This window comes from Sceloporus occidentalis, unplaced genomic scaffold, assembly GCF_023333645.1.
Source record: "Sceloporus occidentalis isolate IW3139 unplaced genomic scaffold, rSceOcc1.0.p SCAF_7, whole genome shotgun sequence".
Lineage (NCBI taxonomy): Eukaryota > Metazoa > Chordata > Lepidosauria > Squamata > Phrynosomatidae > Sceloporus > Sceloporus occidentalis.
In genome coordinates this window covers 11,624,384-11,648,145 of record NW_028316987.1, presented here as the reverse complement: position 1 = coordinate 11,648,145, position 23,762 = coordinate 11,624,384, and the positions used below count along the sequence as shown (strand labels likewise).

General features: G+C 42.0%; 2 protein-coding genes across 3 annotated transcripts; one reads left to right on the top strand and one right to left on the bottom strand.

Annotated features, from left to right (window-relative positions):
- Nucleotides 1-261: 261 nt before the first annotated feature.
- LOC149309186 (phenylethanolamine N-methyltransferase-like) lies at nucleotides 262-5,937 on the top strand. Its single transcript, XM_089531907.1, has 3 exons — nucleotides 262-516; nucleotides 2,346-2,556; nucleotides 4,367-5,937. Exons 1-3 carry the CDS (start codon nucleotides 357-359, stop codon nucleotides 4,794-4,796), a joined length of 801 nt encoding a protein of 266 aa, XP_089388033.1. The 5' UTR covers nucleotides 262-356; the 3' UTR covers nucleotides 4,797-5,937.
- A 2,068-nt stretch (nucleotides 5,938-8,005) lies between these two features.
- LOC149309185 (GPI-specific phospholipase A2-like PGAP3) lies at nucleotides 8,006-22,699 on the bottom strand. Of its 2 annotated transcripts, none has more exons than XM_089531905.1 (8): nucleotides 22,481-22,699; nucleotides 20,121-20,218; nucleotides 18,870-19,022; nucleotides 18,293-18,355; nucleotides 17,358-17,419; nucleotides 16,101-16,237; nucleotides 14,623-14,827; nucleotides 8,006-13,717 (listed from the first exon to the last, which is right to left on the bottom strand). In XM_089531905.1, the coding sequence occupies exons 1-8, from the start codon at nucleotides 22,668-22,670 to the stop codon at nucleotides 13,654-13,656; spliced, it is 972 nt and encodes a 323-aa protein (XP_089388031.1). In that variant the 5' UTR covers nucleotides 22,671-22,699; the 3' UTR covers nucleotides 8,006-13,653. The 2 variants fall into 2 exon arrangements, with proteins under 2 accessions (XP_089388031.1, XP_089388032.1); XM_089531906.1 differs by having other exon boundaries at nucleotides 18,870-18,992.
- Nucleotides 22,700-23,762: the final 1,063 nt, after the last annotated feature.

The following is a 23,762-nucleotide window of genomic DNA, read 5'->3' as shown; positions in this document are numbered from 1 at the left end:
TCCTTTCAATACAGTTATTAAATGACTATCCGGTGAGAGATAAGGCAATCCGTTCCCAGCCCCACTCCTGCCCCCACAGCACTGCCTGGGCCTCCATCAAGCTCTTGGGAAAAGGTCTTCTCAATTACTCCACAAGCGGAAGGGCGTGGATGTGTGTTAGAGAAATGGGCCCAATTTATAGATCCCCTGCAGGGATAGTCTGATGGTATCAGCCCAAAGTACTTGGCGCTAATCAGATTGGGTCCATTTACCTGTTTTGATGCCTTGGGCAAGAAGGACTATAAAACCACTTGCCCAATGTCAGCCTGGTGAATGAGCTGAAAGCACAGCCAAGCTTCTTCTTCACATCTCGAGCCATGAATGCCATTGGAGTGGCAGCGGTGGCTGAAAGCTACCAGACATTCAACCCCAGGGCCTACTTGCAGAACAACTATATGCCACCTCGTGCTAACTTCACAAGTGAAGAGTTTGCTGTGCCCTGGAAACTCCGTCGACTGGCAGATGCCTTTGCCACAGGTACGTATGCACCTGTAACCTTTTTCTCTCCAAAGTGGAGATTTTCTGGGTTGCGTTGTTTTAAAGGCCTACTTGCAGGTAAACTTTGTGCCCGCTTCACAAGTGAATTTTATAAAAAGCAATTTCCCTTTGTCATGTGCCTCCTTGAAATTTTTTTGTCCATTTGCCTAGTTTACATAAGTTATTCTTGAAAGACGTATTGTCCATGAAGATTTACTTTATCAGCTTTGCAAAACTTGAGCTGCTACCTCAAAGCAGAGGTTGCAAAACCTCAGCATATGTTATTCTCTGCTTTTTGATTGAACTGATGCAGCTGAAGCTATTTGCTAGATGTGTGGGATTTTTGCTTTGCACATCCTGTGACAGTAGTTGACCATTGTTAAATCAAGACAGTGTGTTTTGCGAGAGTTCCAATATTTTGCACACACCACAAGAGAACTCGGCTTAACATTTGAAAGTTGGTCACTTGATTAAACTTGAGTGCATAGAGTGGTCATATCTCCTGCGTTACATAGGACTCTTCCATTTGAAAGGCTGTCAGGGATGTGACAGTCCTCTATTTAATCAGATTTCTTAACTGCAAAACTCTCAAACAGAAGCCTGGTTTAAAATTAAAGAACCATAAAGAGAGAAGAAGCTTGAATTTAACCATCAGCATTTAGGAACTGGCCAGCTGATTGAGCAAATACCAAATATCTTCTGGTGAGATATACAAATTCTAAATTTGCCTAGATGCATATAGATTAGCATGTGCAATTTTTTTTAATGCGCACCTTCACCTTCTTATGTTCTTTATTTTGACAATGTATGTCGTCTTTTTTGTGCTGATGCTCAAGTGGATGCTGTGAGAATGCCACACTAACAGTCTTAACAAGCAAACACGCCCCATCTTTCCAATACAAGAATGTGGAAATTCTGACCCCACATTTTTGTGGCCTTAACTCCCCCTGAAGCTCCCAAAGCCTACACACACACCCGCTTTTAATGTTTTTGGTCCTTCACCAGTGCCACACCATGCTCTGAAACCCCACAAAACCCTGAACAATGGCCAAAAGGAAACAGGAAGGTACATCTAGGCTGCATCCACACTGTAGAAATAATCCAGATTGACATCACTTTAGGAGCTGATTTTCATGCACTTTTTGGCTTAAAGTCTCTGATACTGTGGCCCTCTGCAGGGATGAAAGCCCCATCACAGTTGCTCACCCATGCTCTAGTCATTCAGGTTAAGCCAAATTTCTTTCCACCTCTTTAGCTTATTTGACTGGCAGAAACAAGGTAAAGAAGATGCAAACAAATTAAGATTTTCAAATGGGGTAATTGATATCTATGCTAAGAAAGCTGAGTGGGTTACTGCTGTGAGTTTATAAAATAGAAAAGGGGGAAATAAAATCTCATATTATTGCTACAGGAAAAAGAACACATAGTTGCTACAGTTTTCCTCCATTCGTCTTCCTTTCATTTTGGTGCAAATTTATTCTGTAAACTGAACTGCTGTGTTTCAAGGCATGCAGTCTCCCTGCCTGTCAACCACCCACCCACCTCTAATGGCTCCCAGTGGAAAAGCCTTTCTCTGTTCATTTGATGGTAAATCACCTCTTGGAAGAAAACTAGGATTTAAGCTATTGGATTGTCTTGTGTGGTTGATTGAGGTTATACAGCTGGGAGATATATTTGGGACTGTTCCCCCCCCACCCCACCCACCCCCACCCTGTGAAGTCTTGCTGTTTCCGGCCTGTATTTTGAAATGTAAGTTTCTGCTTCTCATGAAATGGTCTGTCATGACACAAGCACATTTTACTTTGTTCCCCTCTGTGCACCCTCTGCAGGGAAAATCAATGGCAAGACTCTTATCGATATTGGCTCAGGCCCCACCATCTACCAGCTTCTCAGTGCCTGCGACTTTTTTGATGAGATTGTGGCTACTGACTACTTGGAAGTGAACCGGTCTGAGATCCACAGTTGGGTGCATGGTGACAATCCAGGGGCATTTGACTGGTCCCCATATATCCAGCATGTCTGTAAGATTGAGGGGAAAGGGTAAGAAATGAAGGAGGGTGATACCAGGTTTCAAAAGGCTATGTGACACGGGGAGGAGGGTTTCCTAACATTGTTCTATCTGGCCCAGTAGTCAGCAGAAGGACTGTGTCTTGGAATACATGACCAAAGAGTCTACTGTATATACACATGTGTAAGTCTAGACATTTTAGTTAAAAAAATTGACCCCAAAAATCTGAGTCAACGTCTCCACAAGTAATTATAAGTACTGTACTTTAACTCTTATTTTAAAAGGAACCATCCCCTGGTGACTGTTTTCCTTTGCTTCCTCTTTTAAATCCTTTGTTACATGTCCCTAGGTTTTACACTCAACATATCCATGGTTCATACTTTTCATCCATACCTCTGGCTCGACTTATATGTGAGTCAACTTGTTGTTGAGTATGTATGGTAATTTTTAGATCTGCATTAGGAATATGCTTTCCAAAGCCAGCATGATAAGCAAGTTAATTTGTTTTCTTATTTACTTTTGGGCAGAGGAGGACTCTGGGCATTCCAAGAGTTTCAATTCACAAATTAACCTTTTGAAGCTCTGCTTTTGGGCCACTTGACTCTACCCACACCTTCCAGGCCACCATATTCATGGAGCTGAACATCCCCTACATAATCCCCAACCATACCATATCATAATTTAGCATTGGCCTTGAGAAATTTTCATCACTGGATGTTTTGGTCTAAAACTTCCAACAGCCTTGTCATGATGGCCAATTGGTAAAGGGATTGTGGGAGTTGCAGTGCCCATAATTAGGTCAGCAGTACTGATATCTCCTCATTAGTCCAAGAGTAGAACTTTATGTTGCCTCCTTGTTCTGCCACAGTGTTCCAAACACTTCATCTTACGGTGATCATCCAGGAGCTTGCTACCCAACTAATCTGCCATCAACTCAGTCATATATTAGTAAATCATGAATTGCAAGGGTAGACATTCCAATATTTCACAGATAAAAATCAGGACACACATCACAAAGCAACAGCAGTGTGTGATCAAGGAGGCAAAAGTTATTAATGAAGAGCACACATGTTAGGAGTGGGTGCAGCAATTTGCTTTTGCTTAAATCTACTGGGAAGGGCAAGATTCCACTCTTTCTTCCTTTCCTCTCCCCTGTGATGAGTTAAGTGAGTGCAAATTACTTTTGTGCTTTGAAGTCACTTTGAAGAAATGAGGACAAAGAGGGCAAATGGGAGGAGAGGGAAACTGCAACATTTTAAAAACAGCTGTAAAAGTGGGATAACAGAGGGGTAACATGGACTATCAAAACTGGGACAGTTGAAGAGCATGCGGGGACTGCTCAAGGCAGTACCCATAGCCATACCCCAAGGAGAGTCCAACAGTTCAGGCAGCTGTTTTGTTTCACATTCACAAACCACTCCTAACAGTTTTAACCACCACCAGGAGCAGGTATTTTGTAAACCTGGTGGCTATTTAACTACCCTTGCAAGACCAAGTCAACTCAGAATTCTCTGCATTAAAGCAGGACTAGATCACAACGATATATTGTTTTTTGGAAGAGCCATTCACATTTTCCCAGTTACTGTGATGATTGGAAATAGGATCACAGAGAACAGGGAAACCTGGGTAGTGGTAGCAGCAACAGATGAGCAACAGACTAGTCACGAGCCCATACTGTTCAACAAGTCCTGGTGCTTTGATCGTGCATAGAGAAACCAGAGGAAATATTGACTGGAGAAATGGTAGTGTAGTCCTAAGCAGAGATTAAAAGTTACTTTTTTTACACAGCTCCAAGAATTCTCAGCAGCCTGACTTTGTCTATTTTGCTCCTGGCTCCTGTAGGGAACCCTGGAAAGAGAAAGAGCAGAAGCTCAAGAAGAAGCTCAAGAAGATCCTTCCCATTGATGTCCACCAACCCAATCCATTAGGTTTTGTACTCAGCCAACCAGCTGATGCCTTGGTCTCTACTTTCTGCATCGAGGCTGTGAGCCCAGATCGACCAAGCTTCGATCGAGCTCTTCAGAACGTCACCACCCTCCTCAAGCCTGGTGGCCATTTCCTTATGATCGGGGGTTTGGAAGAGTCCTTCTACTTGGCTGGAGAAGCCAAACTGTCAGTTGTACCCATGAAGGAAGAAGACGTCAAAGAATCCTTTATCAAGGCTGGCTATCGCATCCACGACTTCCACTCCTACTCTATGCCACCAAGCCTGAAGATTGGTGTGGATGATGTACAAGGGATCTTTTTCATCAATGGGCAAAAGTCAGCTTGATTCCAAATTGATCAGTGGCTCCATCCTGCCCCCCACCAAAGAAATATCATATTGCCTTATACATAACTAGAAAGCTTGCTCGCTTATACTGTTACCTCCTGTGCTAGTGCTGCTATGCTCAAGAGCTGTGCATTGTCCGGTTTTCTTTATTTTAATTCATTAAATTCATTCTCACTGCAAAAATAAGACACAGTTCATTCAATATGCAAGGCAGGTTTGTCTATTTTTTAAAGTACCCTCCAACATTTTACAGATAAAAATGAGGGCAAATGTGGCCAAACAACATCAGACTATGGTGAAGATGGCAAAAGTTATTAGTATGAAAGATTAGACAAGCTAGTGGGGGACTGGAGCGGTTCATTTTTCTCAGAGCCTATAAGGACAAGATTCTGCACCCTTGTCTCTTCTCCCCACTCCTGAGTTAAATGAGTGCAAACTACTTTTGCACTTTAAACCTAGCTTGCAGCACTGAGGACATGAAGGAAAGCGAGAGCAACAAAAACAGTTGAAAAAGTGTGGGGACAAAGGATTCATGGGGACTGTCCCTGTTAAATTGGGACAGTTTTAGGGTTGATATGGGCCAGAGCATTTGGGAACAATTTTATTTAAAACCTGGGAGGAACGGCAGACCACAAAAGCCATCCTGGCGGGCTGCATGCAGTTCACAGATTATGTTTTGCCCATCCCCAAGAGGTAGTGTTGCCTGAAGTGAGTCAAGTGGTGGGAGTGTAAAATAGCCCTTTTGTGATAAAGTCCAGATCAGCTCCCCACTGTCTTCTGTAACTTCACCAGGAATTAGCCATGTATTCTCAAACATCTCACTCCTTTGGACTTTGGTCTATAAAAAACAGTATATTTTGCACATGTTCATACTATGTGAAAGAACCCTAAAATACCCAAAGACAGAACATTCCATGTCATTGTAGGGAAATCAGAATAAAAGGTGAAAGAACCCTAAAATACCCAAAGACAGAACATTCCATGTCATTGTAGGGAAATCAGAATAAAAGGTGCTGCTCAACCCATTATAGTGTGTGTGTGTCTGTCTATCCTTGGCCCAGTTGCTCAGGCTGATGATTTTGTTCATGACACATTTGACAATGACAAAACAGTTGTGATGTGCCTTTGTAACACATAGCTAGTGAACATGAAAAGCTGTAGCAGGTGGGGTTTTTTCCCCAGTCAATTTTTCCTGTGTAATTTAAGAATATTTCCCTTAAAAATTATTGGAAATATATTTGGGAATCATACATTGTCTGTTCAGTAGTCTTGTGTTGGATGTCTTTTCCTTGACTATAATTGTGCACGCTTTCTCTTTCTCTCTCTTGCGCACACACACACACACACACACAATGTGTTTGTGGAGGGGAGGGCTGTCAGGTGGCCTTCACATGCTTGACCTTTAGTAAATATTTTCCACATTACCACACTCACCAAAAGGCATTTTAGATGTTACAGAGGATTACAGTAGATAAGTCCTTGTTCCAAGTTGGTCACTATTCAGGCCTCTCAGCAGCATCATAAATGTCCAATGTAAGCTGGGAAGGTAACCTAAGATTTAGCCAAGATTTACTTGCCTTCCCTGCTGGGGAAAATAGTATTAGGAGACAAGTGGCCATTCTCTGTGTGTGTTGTGTGCCTTGAAGTCATTTCCGACTTAAGGCAACCCTAAGGCGATCCTATCATAGGGTTTTCTTAGCAAGATTTGCTTGGAGACTTGCCATTACCTTCCCTTGAGGTGGAGAGAATGTGACTTGCCTATTGTCACCCAGTGGGTTTCATGGCTGAGTGGGGAATCGAACCCTGGTCTCCAGAGTTGCAGTTCAACACTCAAACCACTATTCCAGGCTGGCACTAGCCTTTCTGTACCATTGTTATTTCCTGTTTTCAGCATTCAAGCTTTGAGTGGTGATGATTTTATAGCTGTAACAGTACCACACATATTCCTGTGGGAGGTATATCAGCCATCTTATAATGCAAAATACCGGGGGGGGGGGGGGGTCCAAAAACTCTGAATGGGATGGCCCAAAACAGCACAGTGTGGGCAAAGCATGCTTAAGTGGCCACAGGATGCTGAATTGACTGTGAAGTGGTAAACTATAAGCAAGTGACAGGATAAATGGTGTATTCCAGAGGAAGAAAAGGCTGGATGAACAGGAATAGTCCACAAACTACAGTATTTTAGCCAAGATCCTGAATGAGGAGACCTAAAATTCCACACAATCAAAACTATGAAACAGTACACCCACCCCACCTTTTAAACTGCTGCACTTTCCTCCTTGACTACCACCATTCACTAGCTGGTGGAGAGCAGGGTAGGTGGAGGAGAAGCATCTGTTTAGAGGGTTATTAGATGAACATGGGATTAACCTCTGTTGTTCACATGCATTTTGAATACATGTGCTAACATTTGGGGGAGGGCTACCCAAAACCCCACAAATCCCAGGCTAATCAATCTCAGGATTTTTTTCTGAGTTTTCCTAAAAGTTTTGTATTGTTGGCTGTGTGCAAATAGACCCGGGATAAAGTGGGATAAAACTCTGCATGCCTTGAACATGTTTTGAATACATCCATATCATTGACTCCATCTTTATTCACAGTACTGACACATGTGAGCAGCAAAACTTGCAGAGATGTGCTTTCTGTTCTGCTTTCCCCCATTGTTACTTTCCTTGTTTACATGGCCCTGATGCCAAGGAAGCTCTGGCACATAGTACTGTGGATCCACTGTATCCAGGAATAACCAATGCCTGAGAAATGGTTCACATGAAATATTTATACCTACATGGTTAAACATGTGCCACCATTAATCCCACACTCCAGCTTTTGTACAATCAAGAGAGCCATGTGTTTTCTACATGCGGGCTACTTTTGCTGGATTAAAGCAGAGATCCAATAAGTTACTTTGGACACAACTCCCAGAATGATGTGGCCATGTGAGCTGGGTTTCTGGGACCCATAGTCTTAAAAAGTAACGTCTCCAAACTTTGGATTGCAGCATGTGATTATCAGATCGATCCCATGCCATTGTCAGTCATCGCCTTTCCAGGTCCACAAACCTTTCTGGCCCTTTGTGGAACTCTTGAATTTCAGCTGCTGCCCTTGAAGCAACTGGAGTTTCAAAAACAAGTGGAGATTAAAGGGCTATTATTATGGGTTGGAGAGATTTTCTTCACAATTTCAAACTGCTAAATCAGGCAAATCAAGAGTTTAGAGCTTAAATTTAATTACCATTCTTTTTTTAATTGGAATTGCAACATACATCAGCTGAGACTTAAGTCTCAAAACATTTGATTTGGAAACTGATACTCCAGCAGTGGCAGACAATGACATTCCCACAGAACAGTTCAATCCTGCACAATATAACCCAGCTTTCCCCAACATGATGTCCTGCAGATGGGCTGGACAACAACTTTCAAGATCCCCCAGGCAGTACAACTTTTTGTTTGTGCTCATAAATAGCAGAAACAGACGCAGCCAAGGAAAAAGCAGTACAGATAAGGAAAAATACATACATGTATACTCTGTATAATTTACTGTGCTTGCAAAATGTAGCTCTTACAATCATAAAGTTGGAAGAGACCACAGGTATTTTCTCTTGATAAAGAACTTGAGCTCAGCAGTAGAAGGCACTCATTCTATCATTTCACTGGGTTTTCAACCATAGTGATAGGAACGTTGGCACCTGCTTTATAACAAGTCAGACTATGGCTGAGATCCCATAAGCACACTGTCTGAAAGCTTCATCAGTGCACTGATGCCATGGGGGGGGGGGGGGGGCTTGTGAATACAGTTCTGTATTCTTGGGCACCAATTGGTAAAAGGGTGAACCTCGGGGTATTCTGGCTCTACTTGCCTCCAGCAAAGCTTCCTCCACAATTGTGAAGCTGCTCCCTTACAATGAAGAAGGTGAAGTTTCTCCTCTTTCTTCTCTGAGTGTGTGAAGGCAGCCAGAATGTGGCCATATGCATCCCACAGCCAATGGGTGGCTCAGGGCATTGAGATGGGCTTGCCAACCTCTCCTTTCATTGCTGCTTCTCCATACTAGGGCATACCTTCTTCCATAACATCCCCAAAACACACACATACACACACACATATACATAATCAAAGGTTATGCCTGCATATATCATCATCAGAATTGTAGCCTATTTATCTGCCCAACACAGGACTGCCTGCTTTAACAGAACTGCTCCAGGCAGAAGTCTTTCTGCTTTGTACTTTTCGCTGGAAATGCCAGGATGTGAACCCAGGAGCTTCTGCATACAAAGCAAGGGCTCAACAACAATAAGGTTACCATCATTGCGGCCCAGAGACCAAGAGCTTTGCCTCAATGGATTTGGGGAAGCAGCTCTCTGATGTTCTCTGACCTTCACAACAAATGCCACGGCCTTTGATGCAAGTCTGAACAGGTCATCAGCAGCCATCCAGTTTCCAAGCTCTCAGCCAAAAGGGCTGGCAAAGCTTGTGTGGAATGTACAGTTCCTAGAAACTGGGCCACCACAGAAGGGGGGCATGCAAAAATTTCCTGGAGGCTCAAAAGTTGCCCCTGGCAACTGGGTGAAGAGGACAGAAAGCTGGTTTCTCCTGCCGTGTCAATGATTGAACCAGTGGTCTCAACTTTATACTCCCTACTCCCTCTGCCAATTTAGCATGGTTGTCTTTCCATGCATTACACTAGTTTCGAGGGGGATTGTACTAGAAGAGAAAGCAGAGACCTGTCTGCCACATCTTCCTCTCAATTCAGCCCTGGCTAAGTGGAAATGAGTTGAGACATGGACAAGCAGCACATTACCAACAAATGGGATTTCTTCTGTCTCTGGCACATGTGGCTTCTGAATGTTCAGCATGTTTCACATCTCTGATATATGTCATCCTTCACCCTTCCTCAACCTGGTCCCCTACCTTCCAGCTGTGCTGGACTGCAATACCCACATCCCTTGCCATGATAGCTACTGGCCCTACTAGCTGGGGATGATGGAGATCTTAGCCCAAAACATCTGGAAGGCATCAGACTGAGAAAGTTAGCCAAACACGTAGACAGATGTCGAATATTAGCATCAAGTGATTCATGGCTGGAATCCTCTTGGTGATTTGTGTAATGCAAATGTTTTTAAACACTGCAGAAGGAGGTATTCAATACCTCCTTTGTTGTGTGCCTTCAAGTAATTTCCAATTTATGGCAACCTTAAGGTGAACCTATCACAGGGTTTTCTGGGAGAGTGTGTGACTTGCCCAAGGTTGTCCAGCGGCCCATGGCTGATTGGGGAATTGAACCCTAATCTCTAGACCTGCAGTCAGTGGCATTTCCCTGATTGTACAATGGCAGCCAGACAGAGTAGATATGCATGAAAGGTTTCTTATAGGCAAGAATTCTGAAATTTCCATACAAGATTTAACCAAATGCTAAATTCTGAACTTGTGTGATAAGCTGGCACAGAAAATTATACACACACCCCTGGTCTTTACACTGTTGAAAATCCAACAGACACAGCTTGCCCTTGCTCCAGCTATATTTTGAGTCTGGCAACTACACCTGTGCCAGATACCAGGCATATTTATACCAACTGAAACAAGTTTAAATTTATTTTTGCCACCTTCTCTGACAGCTTGACAATGTAAGTCAACTTGTTTGGATCCCCTTGTTTAACTTCTTTGGCAGAGAGTGAGCTCTATCCACTTGGAAAGAACAAATCCTGCCATAGAGTTAGAAAAAGGGATTTGCCGCTTTTCCTCCTTTTCTTGGCAAAGTTCTCCTTGTGCCTTGAGCAGCTCTGGAACAGGGAGAACTTGACCAGTCATGAAGGTTGTGTTATTTTATTTATCTGTTATGTTTATATCCTACTTTTCCTCCAACCAGCTCAATAATTCTCCTTCCATAAGAATCCTCTGAGGCAAATCAGGCTGCCCAAGATCAACCATTGACTTTCAAATGAATGAAGACTTGAACCCAGATCTTTCAAGTCCCAGTCTAATAAACTATTACACCAGTTTGCATATTGATTTTCCAGACTAACATGGCTATGTCTTTGACTTCATTACACCAGTGCTACTCATACTGGTCCTTTGACTGCTGTTGGTCCATGAGCCATGGGCTGCTGGCCCCTGCAAAGTTTCCAGGGAAGAAGGAAACAACTGTAGCCAATGGGAACAAATTTAGTGCCAGAAAAAAATAATTGCACATCATTTCTACATCACAGTTCCTGAGAAGCACTGCATTACCAACTCTATTTCTTGACATGGAGATATGGCAATGGTGGAGATAGCTGAGTCCTGAATGTCTGCCTGTCACACAGCCTATAGAGGCATGGGACCCTGCCAGCAAGAATGGGACAAGAATCACAATGAAACATAACCTCCTGGTCTTTCCAATCGTTTTCTTCTGCGATCTAGTGAAAATTCTAATTGTAAATGTAACCCACTGAAACAGATTTTTTTGAACTTCCTACCTTCACTAAACTCTTTACACAGTGGCCCAGGTGCCAGAGAACCCCAGTAAATTGCAAAGAACTCTGGGGCATGATCAAGAAGTCACACACTCAAATTACATAGAACTCTTCAACCATGGGCATAACATGGTACTCTGTAGCTATGTCCTGCAAAAGACAAAAGGTAATGTTTAGCAAACAGTGCCACTGCTGATCTGCTCACTGAGTAACCCTTAACAGTCTTCTAAAGACATCCCTAGTTTGGAAAAGAAAAAAAACTGCATTAAAATAAAATATTAAAAACACCCAAGTCTATTATCAGATAGATCCCGATTAAAGGAGTCTTTCAAAGCACAGATGAATTATCATCCATTGCCACCTGGTGGCTGATTAAAGTCCCAACACCTACATTGACAATCCAAAGGGCCTTTTTTTCCTTTTAAAACTTTGGTTCTTTTGTTTTCCTGTGTAACTTTGGAACACTTTGGCACTCCTCGCACAAAAGGCACTTCAGGCCTCCTCCTGCTTCATCTTCTGTGTTATTTTCCAGAAGATCTTCCTAAGAGGCAGAACATATTCATGTGTTCCAGCTGACTTTGCTGAACTTGCAATGCTGAGTCTGATGTCATTTCAAGGCGGCAGAGATGTGCAAAGATTAGAAGATGCCTCTCTAGGAAGGTGCAAGAAATCAACCTTCCTTGAAAGCAGCTTTTTGCTTTCAGTCCCAGACAAGAAGGGACTCTTAACTTTAAGCTCTTCCAAAAGACAGAAAGAAGATGTATGTATGCTAAAAGTAAACAAGAAATCTTTAGGCTTTGTGAACTGAATTCAGGTGGGACTCCATTGGTCCAGTGACAATACCTAGCCAGAGCAGCCAAAAAGAGAACCTGAGACAATAGACTTCAAAAATTCTGGGGAGAGGCAGCAGAGGAAGAATCTTCACATCAAGCCTTGCTTGTGAACTTCTCAGTAGCAGCTGACTGGAGGATGATGCTGATGGCCTGGATGGAGTTTTGCTGGAGATAGGAAAGCAAATCTTACTGTCCACATGCTCAACCCCCACTCTAGTCCACAGAGTCTATATCGCTATTTTAAAAATAGAGAGCAGATGGAAAAGATAAATGCTACTTATTTCTTTGCTAGATCTGGCTTGCATTTCAGTTTGATTCTTAAATAGGTTTTACAATCTGGTAAGAATAGTCTCTTTGATTAAAAATTCACAGCATTCATCTCAACTTGTTGTTGATATTTGTATTCAACTTGTTGATATTTGTTTTCAGTCAAGTAAATCCTTAAGATTTTTTCCATCCATAATTTGGGCCATGACTTAGATCCCATATTCTGGATTAAGTTCTCTGGACCATGTGCTATAGTAATACTAATGGAGTGTCTCTGAGCATGTACAGTGTATCCACGCCAACAAGGAGGAATTAATTATAATTGGGATGGGATATACATGTGGATGAAAGTGTTAAGAGTTAAGTGTTCAGTGTTAAGAGAACATGTCTTCTACAAGGGTTGAATCTAGCACTATGTGCTGTTGTTTGTTTAAAAGCAGTCACAACAACCTAGAATCAATGTTTTTCTTTCTACAGCAGAAGTGGAGCTCTTTTAGCAAAAGTTTCTGATACTTCAGCAAAGAAAGAGGGAAATGGTCTTGTCAATAAGGCCAGTCTCATAAATTTATTGTCTGAGGCCAATAATGTGCCTTCCTCCATTTCATGCACATAATCTGACCAGAATATCAGTTCTCCCCAGAGAGGCATGAAACACTGGTGAAGAGATAATGTTTCTTACTGCATCTGAGGACAGCAGGTTAAATTAGAGAGTCCAGGGCAGGTTTTATGGCACACACAGTTCCGCTTGCTTCTCACCTCTCCATATCTACTATCTAAGGTGGCTGTTTCAACTCTATCTAATGGTAGAGCTGGCCCTACCTCTCAGCAAAGCAGCATAACACAACTCTTTTTCAGAAACAATTGATCCTTCAAGTCAAGCATAGAAGGTTGCAGCACAAACTCCACTTTCACAAAGTAGCCATTTTCAATGCTGTTTTTGAAGCCCTGTTAGCAAAACCTAATTCCAAGAAAGCCACTCAGAAAAGAAAAAATTAATTGAGTAGAACAAGCAAAATAGTTCCTGTTCTCCCCAGAGAGGCATGAAACGAGTTGGGAAGGCAAAATGAGGAATCGAAATCAGGTTCCATGGGAAATGGTATATATCCTGATATTGCTAGGAAAGAAGGCAGTCTGTTTATTATATCATGGCAACAGAATCTGATGTAAAAGGACAGAAATTAGTGCCAATCATCACAGATTCTCAGAACAAAGTAGGCCTAAAGCAGTGCACTCCTTGGATGATGGAAGTAATTGATGGGTATTTTCCAGAAAGTATAATGCCCTGCTCCAAGCAATGTTCCACCAAAGGCTTCAGTCTATTTTAAGTACATCAGAGTTGGCCTTCAAAAGATACAGGCTGTCGTCAACAAGGAAACTGCAGGGAGAAGAGGAATGACAAAGTTACTGGAATGGCAATCAAGTGGTGGACTAAATTAGCTAATCAGCATATAGATAAATTAGAACATGTCTTTATAATTGGTATGATCTGTACTGTACCAAAAAAAAATGGGGTTTTCTACTTATCAGAGCTTGGAAAAGTTATTTTTCAATGACAGCTTTCAGAATCTTCCAGCTGTCATGGCCACAGGGGTATTCTGAGAGCTCCAGGTCAAAAATTAACTTGCCCAAGATCTGCTACCTCTAACCATATCCTGACTCTGCCTCCATCTCCTCCTTCCTCCATCTACCACATTCCAACACTTCACAGGTGCATATTAACAAGATACACATTACATCTTGAAATGTGACTCTACAAAAACAGCAGAAACATGGAGTGTCTTGCACATTATTCTCTGGTCAAACAAAGTAAATGTAGACTTGTTCTGCAGTATGAACGATATTTTTAATTTGACTGCCTAGATAAATATTCCAAAATCTACCAGCCTATGGAGGAAAATATGGTGCGGGTTAGGGATAGAACTCTTGTGGCTCTCTAGAAATTGGTCAGTTCCCACCAGTCCCAACCAACATGGCTAGTGGTTAGGCCTGATGAGAGCTGCAGTCTATTTTGAGGATCAAATGTTCCCTACATCTGCTGTAGATAATTATCTTCTCCAGTTTATCCCCATCATCTCATATTTACAGATAGACTGACTCTGAACATGTGAGTTACTGCTAATAATGGTTGAGAGATCTATACCTTCCATGGGCTCATCCAAACTTTTTTCAAAACCCATTCAAATATGGTAAAAGGGCCACAACTTGTAGCAATAACCTCTTAGATCAGAAGACACGCAACTGACTGGGGGAGGGGGCATGAGAGAAGTCATTGAGGCTGACCTGTAGAAAAGGATGTTGACAGGAATAGTGCTGATGTGCCAGATGGCATGGGCATCGAAGACCCAAAACAAGGGCGGGAAATCCAGAAGCTCTAGAAGAGCCAATGCCTGGAGCAGCAGCACGACTGCCACACACTTCCAGACATAAGGCAGGCGTTGCTGGTTCCTCATGCACCAGCCCAGCCACCAGAAAAGATTGAGGAGGCCTGTAAAGTTTAGCAGCAGAACAAAAGAGAATAAGAGTATCAGCAGAGTAGTGGGCAGTACTTCTGGCCTAAGATGCTTCATTGACAGAGCCAAAGGCCAAGAGGTCACTGCCATCTACTGAGGCCTCCCTACCCTCCCTATTCAATGTACATAATATCGACAGGATGGGAAGTTGAATTTTTCCTTAATACTCATGATGGGCCAAGCACACACACACACTACTGCACATGAAGGTGGCAGACTTAATTTGGTGGATATTAGACAGACTATACAACACCCACAGCTCTATTCTCTGACATTCCCCACTGCTCCCAGCCTTCTAGCAGCTGTTTCACTCTGCCTTATATCACTATCAGAGCACGGCAGCAGCAGTAGCTTTCAGGAACTGTCTTATAATTGCTATGTAAACAGCAATACAGCAAGGCCAGTATACATATGAAACAATTTTGACACTTATGTCCAAAACACACTGAAGAAATAATCTAGTTTGAGACCACTAACTGCCATGGCTCAATGCTAAAGAATTCTGGGAACAGTAGTTTTATGAGACATTTAGCCCTCTCTTGTCAGAGAGCTCTGGTACCACAATAAACTACAATTCCCAGGATTCCATCGCACTGAGCCAGGACAGTTAAAGTGGTCTCAAACTAGATTATTTTGGACCTTAGCCTTTTCTTTTAACTAAGATAGGTCAGGAGGATTCCTACACACGGCTTGCCTCAGTAATAGGCATTATAGGACCCATAAGGCACTTGCTTCTCCTCTTGGCACCTTGCTCCACCCTACTGCTCCACCCTACTGCTGCCATGCATGATAGATTTGTCAGCTCGGTTGTGACACCAAGAAAAGAAAAAGAAAAAGAGCATCATTCTGCATTTAAATTTGCTGCTGCATGACCAAATTGTGGTGGCATGTTGACAAAATAAACAAACATGACAAGCACTTCTGCTGTAAAACAAGATGTGGAGGAAGTTCATGTCATTTTAAAGCAAATGAGTGCTTCCAGCAGCCTCCCAGGACACTAACTTGGCTTCAGAAGAAGGCATGATGTTCTCATGTGTTTTGTTTTAAAGGAGGTCTCATTTTCAAATGTTTTCTTTTAAAATGCCACAGTGTCACCCAAAGCAAGCAAAAAACCCGCAGAAATTATCCCTCATATTATCTCCTGGGGCACTATATGATACACACACACACACAAGCTCTACCAACATATCAGTTGTTCATATCAGCTTGTCTAAAAAAAAAAATGGATGTCACTCCATTGAGCCTCACCAATTGCCACATTGGCAGCCATGTTGTAACCATAGTCAAAGCGCACGAGTGTGAGGTACGAGACATGACAGGCCAGGAAGAGGAGCAGGAAGCCCCCAAAGGCAGTGGCGAAGGTTGGATATTTTAGACCCAGGGTTCTGCAAAGAAAAGCAGATGTGCTAAAGAAATTGCCAAAGGGTATAACAGGTTGTGGGCATCATAGCTGACCTGCTTCCTCTACGCATATAGGTACACATATGCTGCAAAGGCAAACCCACTGCAAGGAATCTTGGCTGACACAACACAAATATATATTTTGCTCACCTTTGCAGGAGAAAATTGGTTGATCTTAGCTCTAGCTAAACACTCTGCTTTATTCCAGAACAGGTATTGCTACTCTTGTTCTCCTAAATTGCTATTCTTTCTTATTATCATTATTTTAAAATAAATTGTCCTTAGTTGTCTCTCAGACTGTTTCCTTTTCATGTCCATATCTTATTGAGTTCTTGGCCTATTCTTTTGATGCTGTCCAAATTGACAGTAAAAGCTAAATATGCAAACAGAGAATTGTGGGACTGCAGAGACAAAGGTAAGGAGATGAGATGTCCTTCTAATCTTTCCTGTTGAAAATCTGTAGAAGATATTGAATGCAGCTAGGAAAAATTAAATGGGTTTACATAGCCATACAAATACAGTGGACCCTTGTTATACGCTGAGGTTTGGTTCCAAGAACACCCGTGTATAACAAAATCCGTGTATGCTCAAGTCCCATTAAACATAATGACATAGCAAAATGGTGTCCCTTTTAAAAAATGGAAAATCAAGGTAAATTTATACTTTTTTGGAACATTTTCAAACCGTGGATGCTTGAATCTGTGTATAAAAAATCCATGTATAAGAAGGGCCAACTGTATATCCATTTTATGCACCTCAAGACTGACAGCAGGAGAGAATTCGTTTTGCCTCAGAAATCCATATTGTTGTAAGTCTTGTAAATCATTTTGCTCACAGTGGATAGGAGGTATACAAAAACAAGTATCAGTTTCAAAAAGTGTGCGTGACTATATACATTTGGAAAGTGAGCACAAACGGTTAGTCAATCCAAAAATATATACAAAAATGTCTTTCACGCAATCACGGATGGAATAAAGACGGGAGAGAGATCCGCTTTGCTCCTGTCCCTGTCTGATAGTCTCCACTATCATTAAAAACAGCAAAGTTCAGTCAGATGGAAAAGTACAGAGACTTTTGCACTGTGATTCTTCTCAGAAGACTCACCTGACACAACACAAGTAAACAGAATGAAGGATGACTGCTGATGCACAGAAGTAGTCCATTTTCTGTGGGAAGATAAAGCTGCATTAAAGATCTCACTCAATATCATAAATAAATATAATAGCTTTAAATATTTTCATGCTTCCTCCTTTCTTTTTTAGAGTAACATGGAGACCCCCCACATTACTCTTTCTCCCAAAATATGAAAAGTTTTTGCCTGTAATTTGTCTGATATAATTTGATATATTTCTGTTTCTTGACTAGAGCATTCTAGGTAGGCTTTGCCCTAGTAACATCACCCTCCTTATTGTGTCTCAAAGCCTGCATCTTCCAAAGTCTTCGTGGTTCTGATGCAGTGGATAGACTGTTGGACTAGAATAGAGCCATGAAGCTCACTGGGTCACCCTGGCCCAGCGATTTTTCTCTGGATAATCTGTTTCACAGGGCTGTTGCAAGGAGAAAATGAGGCATGGGCAAGATAATAATGCACTTCACCTTGAGTTCTTTGATGTAAAGGTGAGAAATAAATGTCATGTAATAAATAAATTTGGCAAAACTGATAGACCTCATCTCCTGACTAACAATAAACTGAACTATGCATAACATGTACTGAAATATCATTATTCACCTTTACTCCTTTCTTTTCCTTTATATCATGTGTCAAATAGCGTTCCTTTTGGCACAAGGAGCTGTCTTTATTGCAAAGTGCAACACATACTATTTGTGATAATTTAGCTTGAAAAGATTCTGATCTCAATTATCTGGAAGAAAATCTCATGAAGGTTGTGCTATCTACGTGGGGAGGGGGAATCAACCTGCAATTTAATATTTATCCTAAAAGAAATAACAACTGGCAAGAGCCATCAAAATTTTCCAACAACAGATATCCCTACTCAGATTTGACAATGTTTTCATGACACATAAATGTAACTGCTCACCTCGGTTAGGTTTGTTTCTCGAGTGTGAAAAACTGTAGACCAGAACCAGGCATTTAAAGAAACCTGAAGGGAAGCAAGGGAAGAAGAATAGCCAGAAAATACCACATTCTATAAGATCAATCAATAAAGCTATGAAGCAAACATGGCAGAAATATACAAAAATGAGCTGCTCATCTAAGCCCCCAGCTGATTGTCATATGGTACTGATATCAATAAGCCTGATTCAGATATGAACTTATGGAAATGATGAGATGAAAAAAGCATTAGTAAAAGAAAAGTGCTTCCAGAATCCTTGCTCTCTCATTGTCCAGGCCTCTAAGTTTGGAACTAATTTTATACCTCTCTATTCCCTCTTTTTTACATCTCTTTCCCCCCATTTTAGTACTCAGCCACAACTTCAATAGAGAGATAATGATACTTATCTAGCTTACCAACTAGTGTAATTTAAAACCACCACCACCACCACCCCCGCAAAGGCATCATGTAGGGCCATGTCCTCATAAGGTAGCTTCTGATGTACACTGACACATATAAAAGGATTATGACCATAGGAAAACAACATTTAAAAATCACTCACCCAAGCAAAGGCGATACAAGTATGGTACATGGGAGAAGAACGAGGGACAAGAGCTTTGTATCTGTTCAGCATCACCAAATTGGCAAGTCCATTAAGCAACGAAGCAAAGGCAGAAGCTGGTTCCTGAAAAAACAGGAAACGGGAAAAGGGCCACTATGGAGAGTGGGCAGGGGAGAAGAGAAGGACAGCAAGAAGAAAAAAAGAATGTCATCTACTAGAAATGAGAACATATATATCCTTTTCCCAAGATGGCTTAGAGATAAAGCAGCCTTCACCAAGTCAAGCCCTCCAGGACTACTGGACCACAACATCCTTCATTACCAGACAAAATGTTATTTGACTGTGGAGTTTGGGAATTGCGGGGGGGGGGGGGGGCTGGGAGTGGTAGCTGGAGGATACTGGATTTGAGGGGGCTGAACTAAGCCAATATTTTCAAAATGGAATGCCAAATGAGGTTGACAGGGAACAGACAAGCTAAGTGAAGATGCAGCTGTGTGGTTTTCCAGTGGGGCCAGAGAAAAGAGGACAAAATCAGAAAGATTTGAATTTTTACCTTTTCTATGATCAAGCTAGGTTTGAATCCAGTCACAAAATTAGCAATTGCATAATTCTTTAAAAGTAAATAGCTAAATACCCTAAAAGCAGAATATCCTGATTCTGGACGCTAAGCATGGTTGGCCGTGGTGAGTGCTTGGATGGGAGACCACCAATGAATACCAGGTAATGTAGGCTATATTTCAGAGGACGATAATGGCAAAACCACCATCTCTGAGTATTACTTGTCTAAGAAAAACCTATCAAATTCATGGGGATGACAAAAGTAAAAATATTCTTGGGACTATTAGTCCAAAAATGTATTTCTGCATGAAGATGTCATAACATGGCACAGCATGCACCTTGCATATTAAAGGCCTTATGTTCAAGCCCTGTCATCTGTATTTGAAGATTCTTACAAGACAAAGATAAGAAAGTCCTCTGTTGCAAGCCCTAAAGAGTCACTGCAATATTGTGGGGGAGGGAGAATGTGTAGCCTTCTCGATATTGGACTGCAACTCCCAGCAGCCTTTTCAGTACAGCCAGTGGTGAGGGATGATAGGAGCTGCACTCCAACAGCTCCTGGGATTTCAAACGTTCCTTACTTCTAAAACTCCACAACACTGGGCAAGTTAGACTAATAGCCTGAATCTGAGAACATACAACTTCACATATTCAAACAGTGGAAGCAGTTTGGCTTTACAAACATGGCTTTACCTTTCCATGAAACTGAGGCACTTTGTAGCCTTCCTGGACATAAAGCCCCACTGTAAGCCACATACATTCATATTTACAATCATCTCTGCAGGTCCAGCCTAGAATAGAAATGGAGGGAAATTTGTAAAGCAAAGATAAATAGTTATTGGACAATACCTGAAAGTACTGGACTCATCAAAATAATTGGAATAGGGTGGGATTAGAAGATACATGATCTTGCCTTGCCACATATGTTTTATTTAAAAGGAGTCAATTAATTTCTCTCTGATTTTATTCTCTTCTGGCTAGTAAAAGTGAACAGCAAAACTCCATAGGGCTTCTAACACTGATGTTATGATGCATATCCACTGTGGTCTTAACCTGTTTGGACAGAGAAATCTGAAATGCAAATATAATATGTATATTAAAATCACAATTTAGTATCCTATCTGGATTTCTTGGAAATAAATGGATTTTTGAAACTTGGATTTGTCAATTGTAACTCAGATACACCGCCTGAGAAGCAATTTCTGAAGGTGAAAAGGATTAAGCTTTCGTGAGAGGCAAGGTGACAAACGTTTAATGATGCAATGCTACATACACTGGTTTGAATTATCACATGTGTGTCTGACCTGTCCTTCAAAGAGAAGGTGACATATATGGATGTCCCCCAATGTTGCCCTCAGGATAAACCCCTGGCAGGTTGTGCTGAGAAGGCCTAACAGGCCTAGTTAGGTTCTTGAGGGAGAATTTGAGCATTGGTCTCCTGACCTGAGTTTCACACTGAAAGAGCCCTCTGGCTCCATTTAATTGGGACCATGCTTAACCAGAGAACTTATTTTTGTATACAATTGTATGTACACAGAAGTATATTTTATATCATTGACATGGAACCTCAAAAGTAATGGAATTGTGGTTCTTCCTTACAAACCATAGCACAGTGTTTTTCCTACTTACACAAAGGAAGGAGACATGCTGGATTCCAAGAAAGCATCTTCTCTGAGTTGCAAATGGAGATTAAATTTCCTTGACTTTGAAAATCTACCACTGACTATATGGCTAAAAAAAGGGGCAGGTGCCAGCCTGCAGATAGCCCTCCTCCCTACCATCTGAACTAAGACCAGAAATAGAAAATGCAGGCTTATGACTAACATCTTCCATTTCTTTCTCCTGTTTGCCTTATGAAGAAGCCAGTGTGACTTTGAAAGCTTGCAACATGTAATTGTGCATTTTGGCCCAATAAAGTTATCATTGTTTGGATGTCATTGGCTTCCCTTGATTCTAGACACTCTACTTCTATTGATGCAGCTTGGAATTGCATTGGCCTTTTTAGCTGCAGCATCACACTGTTGACTCATGTTCAATTTGTGGTCTACTAGGACTCCTAGGTCCCTTTCACGTGTAGGTTGAGAGGTAAAGATTCCCAACTAAGCTATGAAACAAAAACCTTACCTTAGCCCTCCCTACCATCTGAAGCAAGGCCAGAAACAGCAAATGCAGGCCTATGACTAACATTTTCCAATTTCTTTCTCCTTTGGCTGATAAAGAAGTCAGTGTGACTTCAAAGGCTTGCGAAAGCAGTAATAATACATTTATTTATTTCCCACCTGTCCTCAAGGCTTAAGGTGGAGTACGACGTGTTAAAACATTTTATTTATTGGTGAAAGAAAGGAAGGAGAAGGTAAGATTGATAATAAGAGTTTTAGGTATGTAGCAACAGGTATGTGTAGGTGCTGAAGGTAAAGGGGAAGAATGTGTAGAGTGTATGAGAGAGAGAGGAAAGGGGAAGGAGAGGAAAGTAAGAAGGAAGGAGAAAGGAGGTAGTAGAAGGAAGAGGAAAGGAAAGTAGGAAGGAAGAAGAAAGGAGGTAGTAGAAGGAAGAGGAAAGTAGGAAGGATTTAATGTATAGAGAAGGTAAAGAGAAGAGTGAAGATGAAAGAAGAAGATGATAAAAAGAAGGAATAAATGTGTTTGCATGATTGAATTAATTTTATTGTTTGTACGGTTGATTAAGATGATAAATAATGCTAAATAAAAGATATTGAACTAAAAAGTATTTGTTTGTTTGTTTGTTTCATTTTTATGCCGCCTTTCTCCCAAAGGGACCCAAGGCGGCTTTCACGACATGATAAATAACTAGGTGTACTTCTCCATCTCCTCCCCGCCCGCCAAAGCATAAAGCGTCAGTGATTGGCCAAGAACCTAAGTAAGCGGCGCCACAAAGCGACCCGCGGACCAATGGGGAAGAGGGGGTGTGGCCCTGTGCGTTGTGGGCGTGGCTGTATAAAAGGAGACCACGCTGCCGGCCCCGAATTCAGTCGCCCGCTGCGGTGGGCGCGGCAGGAGCTCCCTCACAAAGGTAGAACTTCGCCCCGCTTTACCTGTCAGGCTCATGTAGAGCGGCTGGTGGGAGCGGAAGTGCCTCAAGCCGGGCCCGGAGCAGTTGCGCCTCTCGCAGTGGTTCAGGCAGTCGCGGTAGACGGGTTCCCGGTCCCCCCGGGAGCCCTGGGCGGGGACAGGTCCGGCTCCCGCCGTCCCCAGCAGAAGCAGCAGCGCCGCTCGAGCCGCCATCCCGCCTCCCGGGAGGCCGGAAGCTCCACTTCCGGTTTGGGGCCGGAAGTGGTCCTTGGCTTTTTAACTCGCTCAAAGGAAACCATAGATTTGTGGAAGGAAGGTTCCGCCTCACCTTGACGGCCGTGGCTGAGGATTGTGGGAAATGTAGTTTTTATGCTTGCAGATTAATGTTTGAGGCTGGAGTAAGAAATAAGCCCAGAGACAGCGTGGGGGAGTGGTTTGAGTGTTGGACTGTGACTCTGGAGACCAGGGTCCGAGTCCCAGCTTGGCCATGATGAAGCCCACGTTAGGCAAGGCACACTCTCTCAGCCTCAGAGGATGGCCATGGCAAACCACTTCTGTGAAGTATGCCATGGAAACCCAGTGATAGGTCCTCCAACTGTGCCCTTTAAGAGATTTCTTTGGACTTAAACTCCCAGAAGCCTCAGCCAGTAGTGGAGGGAGGGAGGGAGGGAAGGAAAGAGGGCAGGGCAGGGAAGTTGGGGACAACTTCCGGATTTGCCATGCGCCTATGCTCAAATCCGCGCATGGCAAATCCGTGTATAAGGAGGGCTGACTGTATATGGAGACATATATATGATTACATTTGCTGTAGGTGTGTGTGTGTGTGTGTATGTATACATACATATGAAAAATATATACACACATAGAATTATATATGCTCTGTGTGTGAGTGTGTTTGTATATATTTATATATGTGCGCATATATATGTACATGTTGGCTGTTTGCGTGTCAGTAAACACTCACATATACATATGCATATATATGTAATTTCATGTTCTCTGTGGGTTTGCATATATATATGAATGCATATGTATGTCTATAATTTTGTTACTACATGTTCTCTGTGTGTGCGTGTATATACATATACAGTATATATATATATACACACAAACACACACACAACTACTTATGCCCTGGAGCTGTTGGGGTGTGTGTGAGAGAGAGAGTGTGGGTATGGGTGTGAGTATGTATGTATGTACACATAGGTATGAAAATATATATATGTTTATGTATTTATATTTATATATGCATATATATATATATATATATATATATATGGAGAATATATACAACGTAATTTGCTG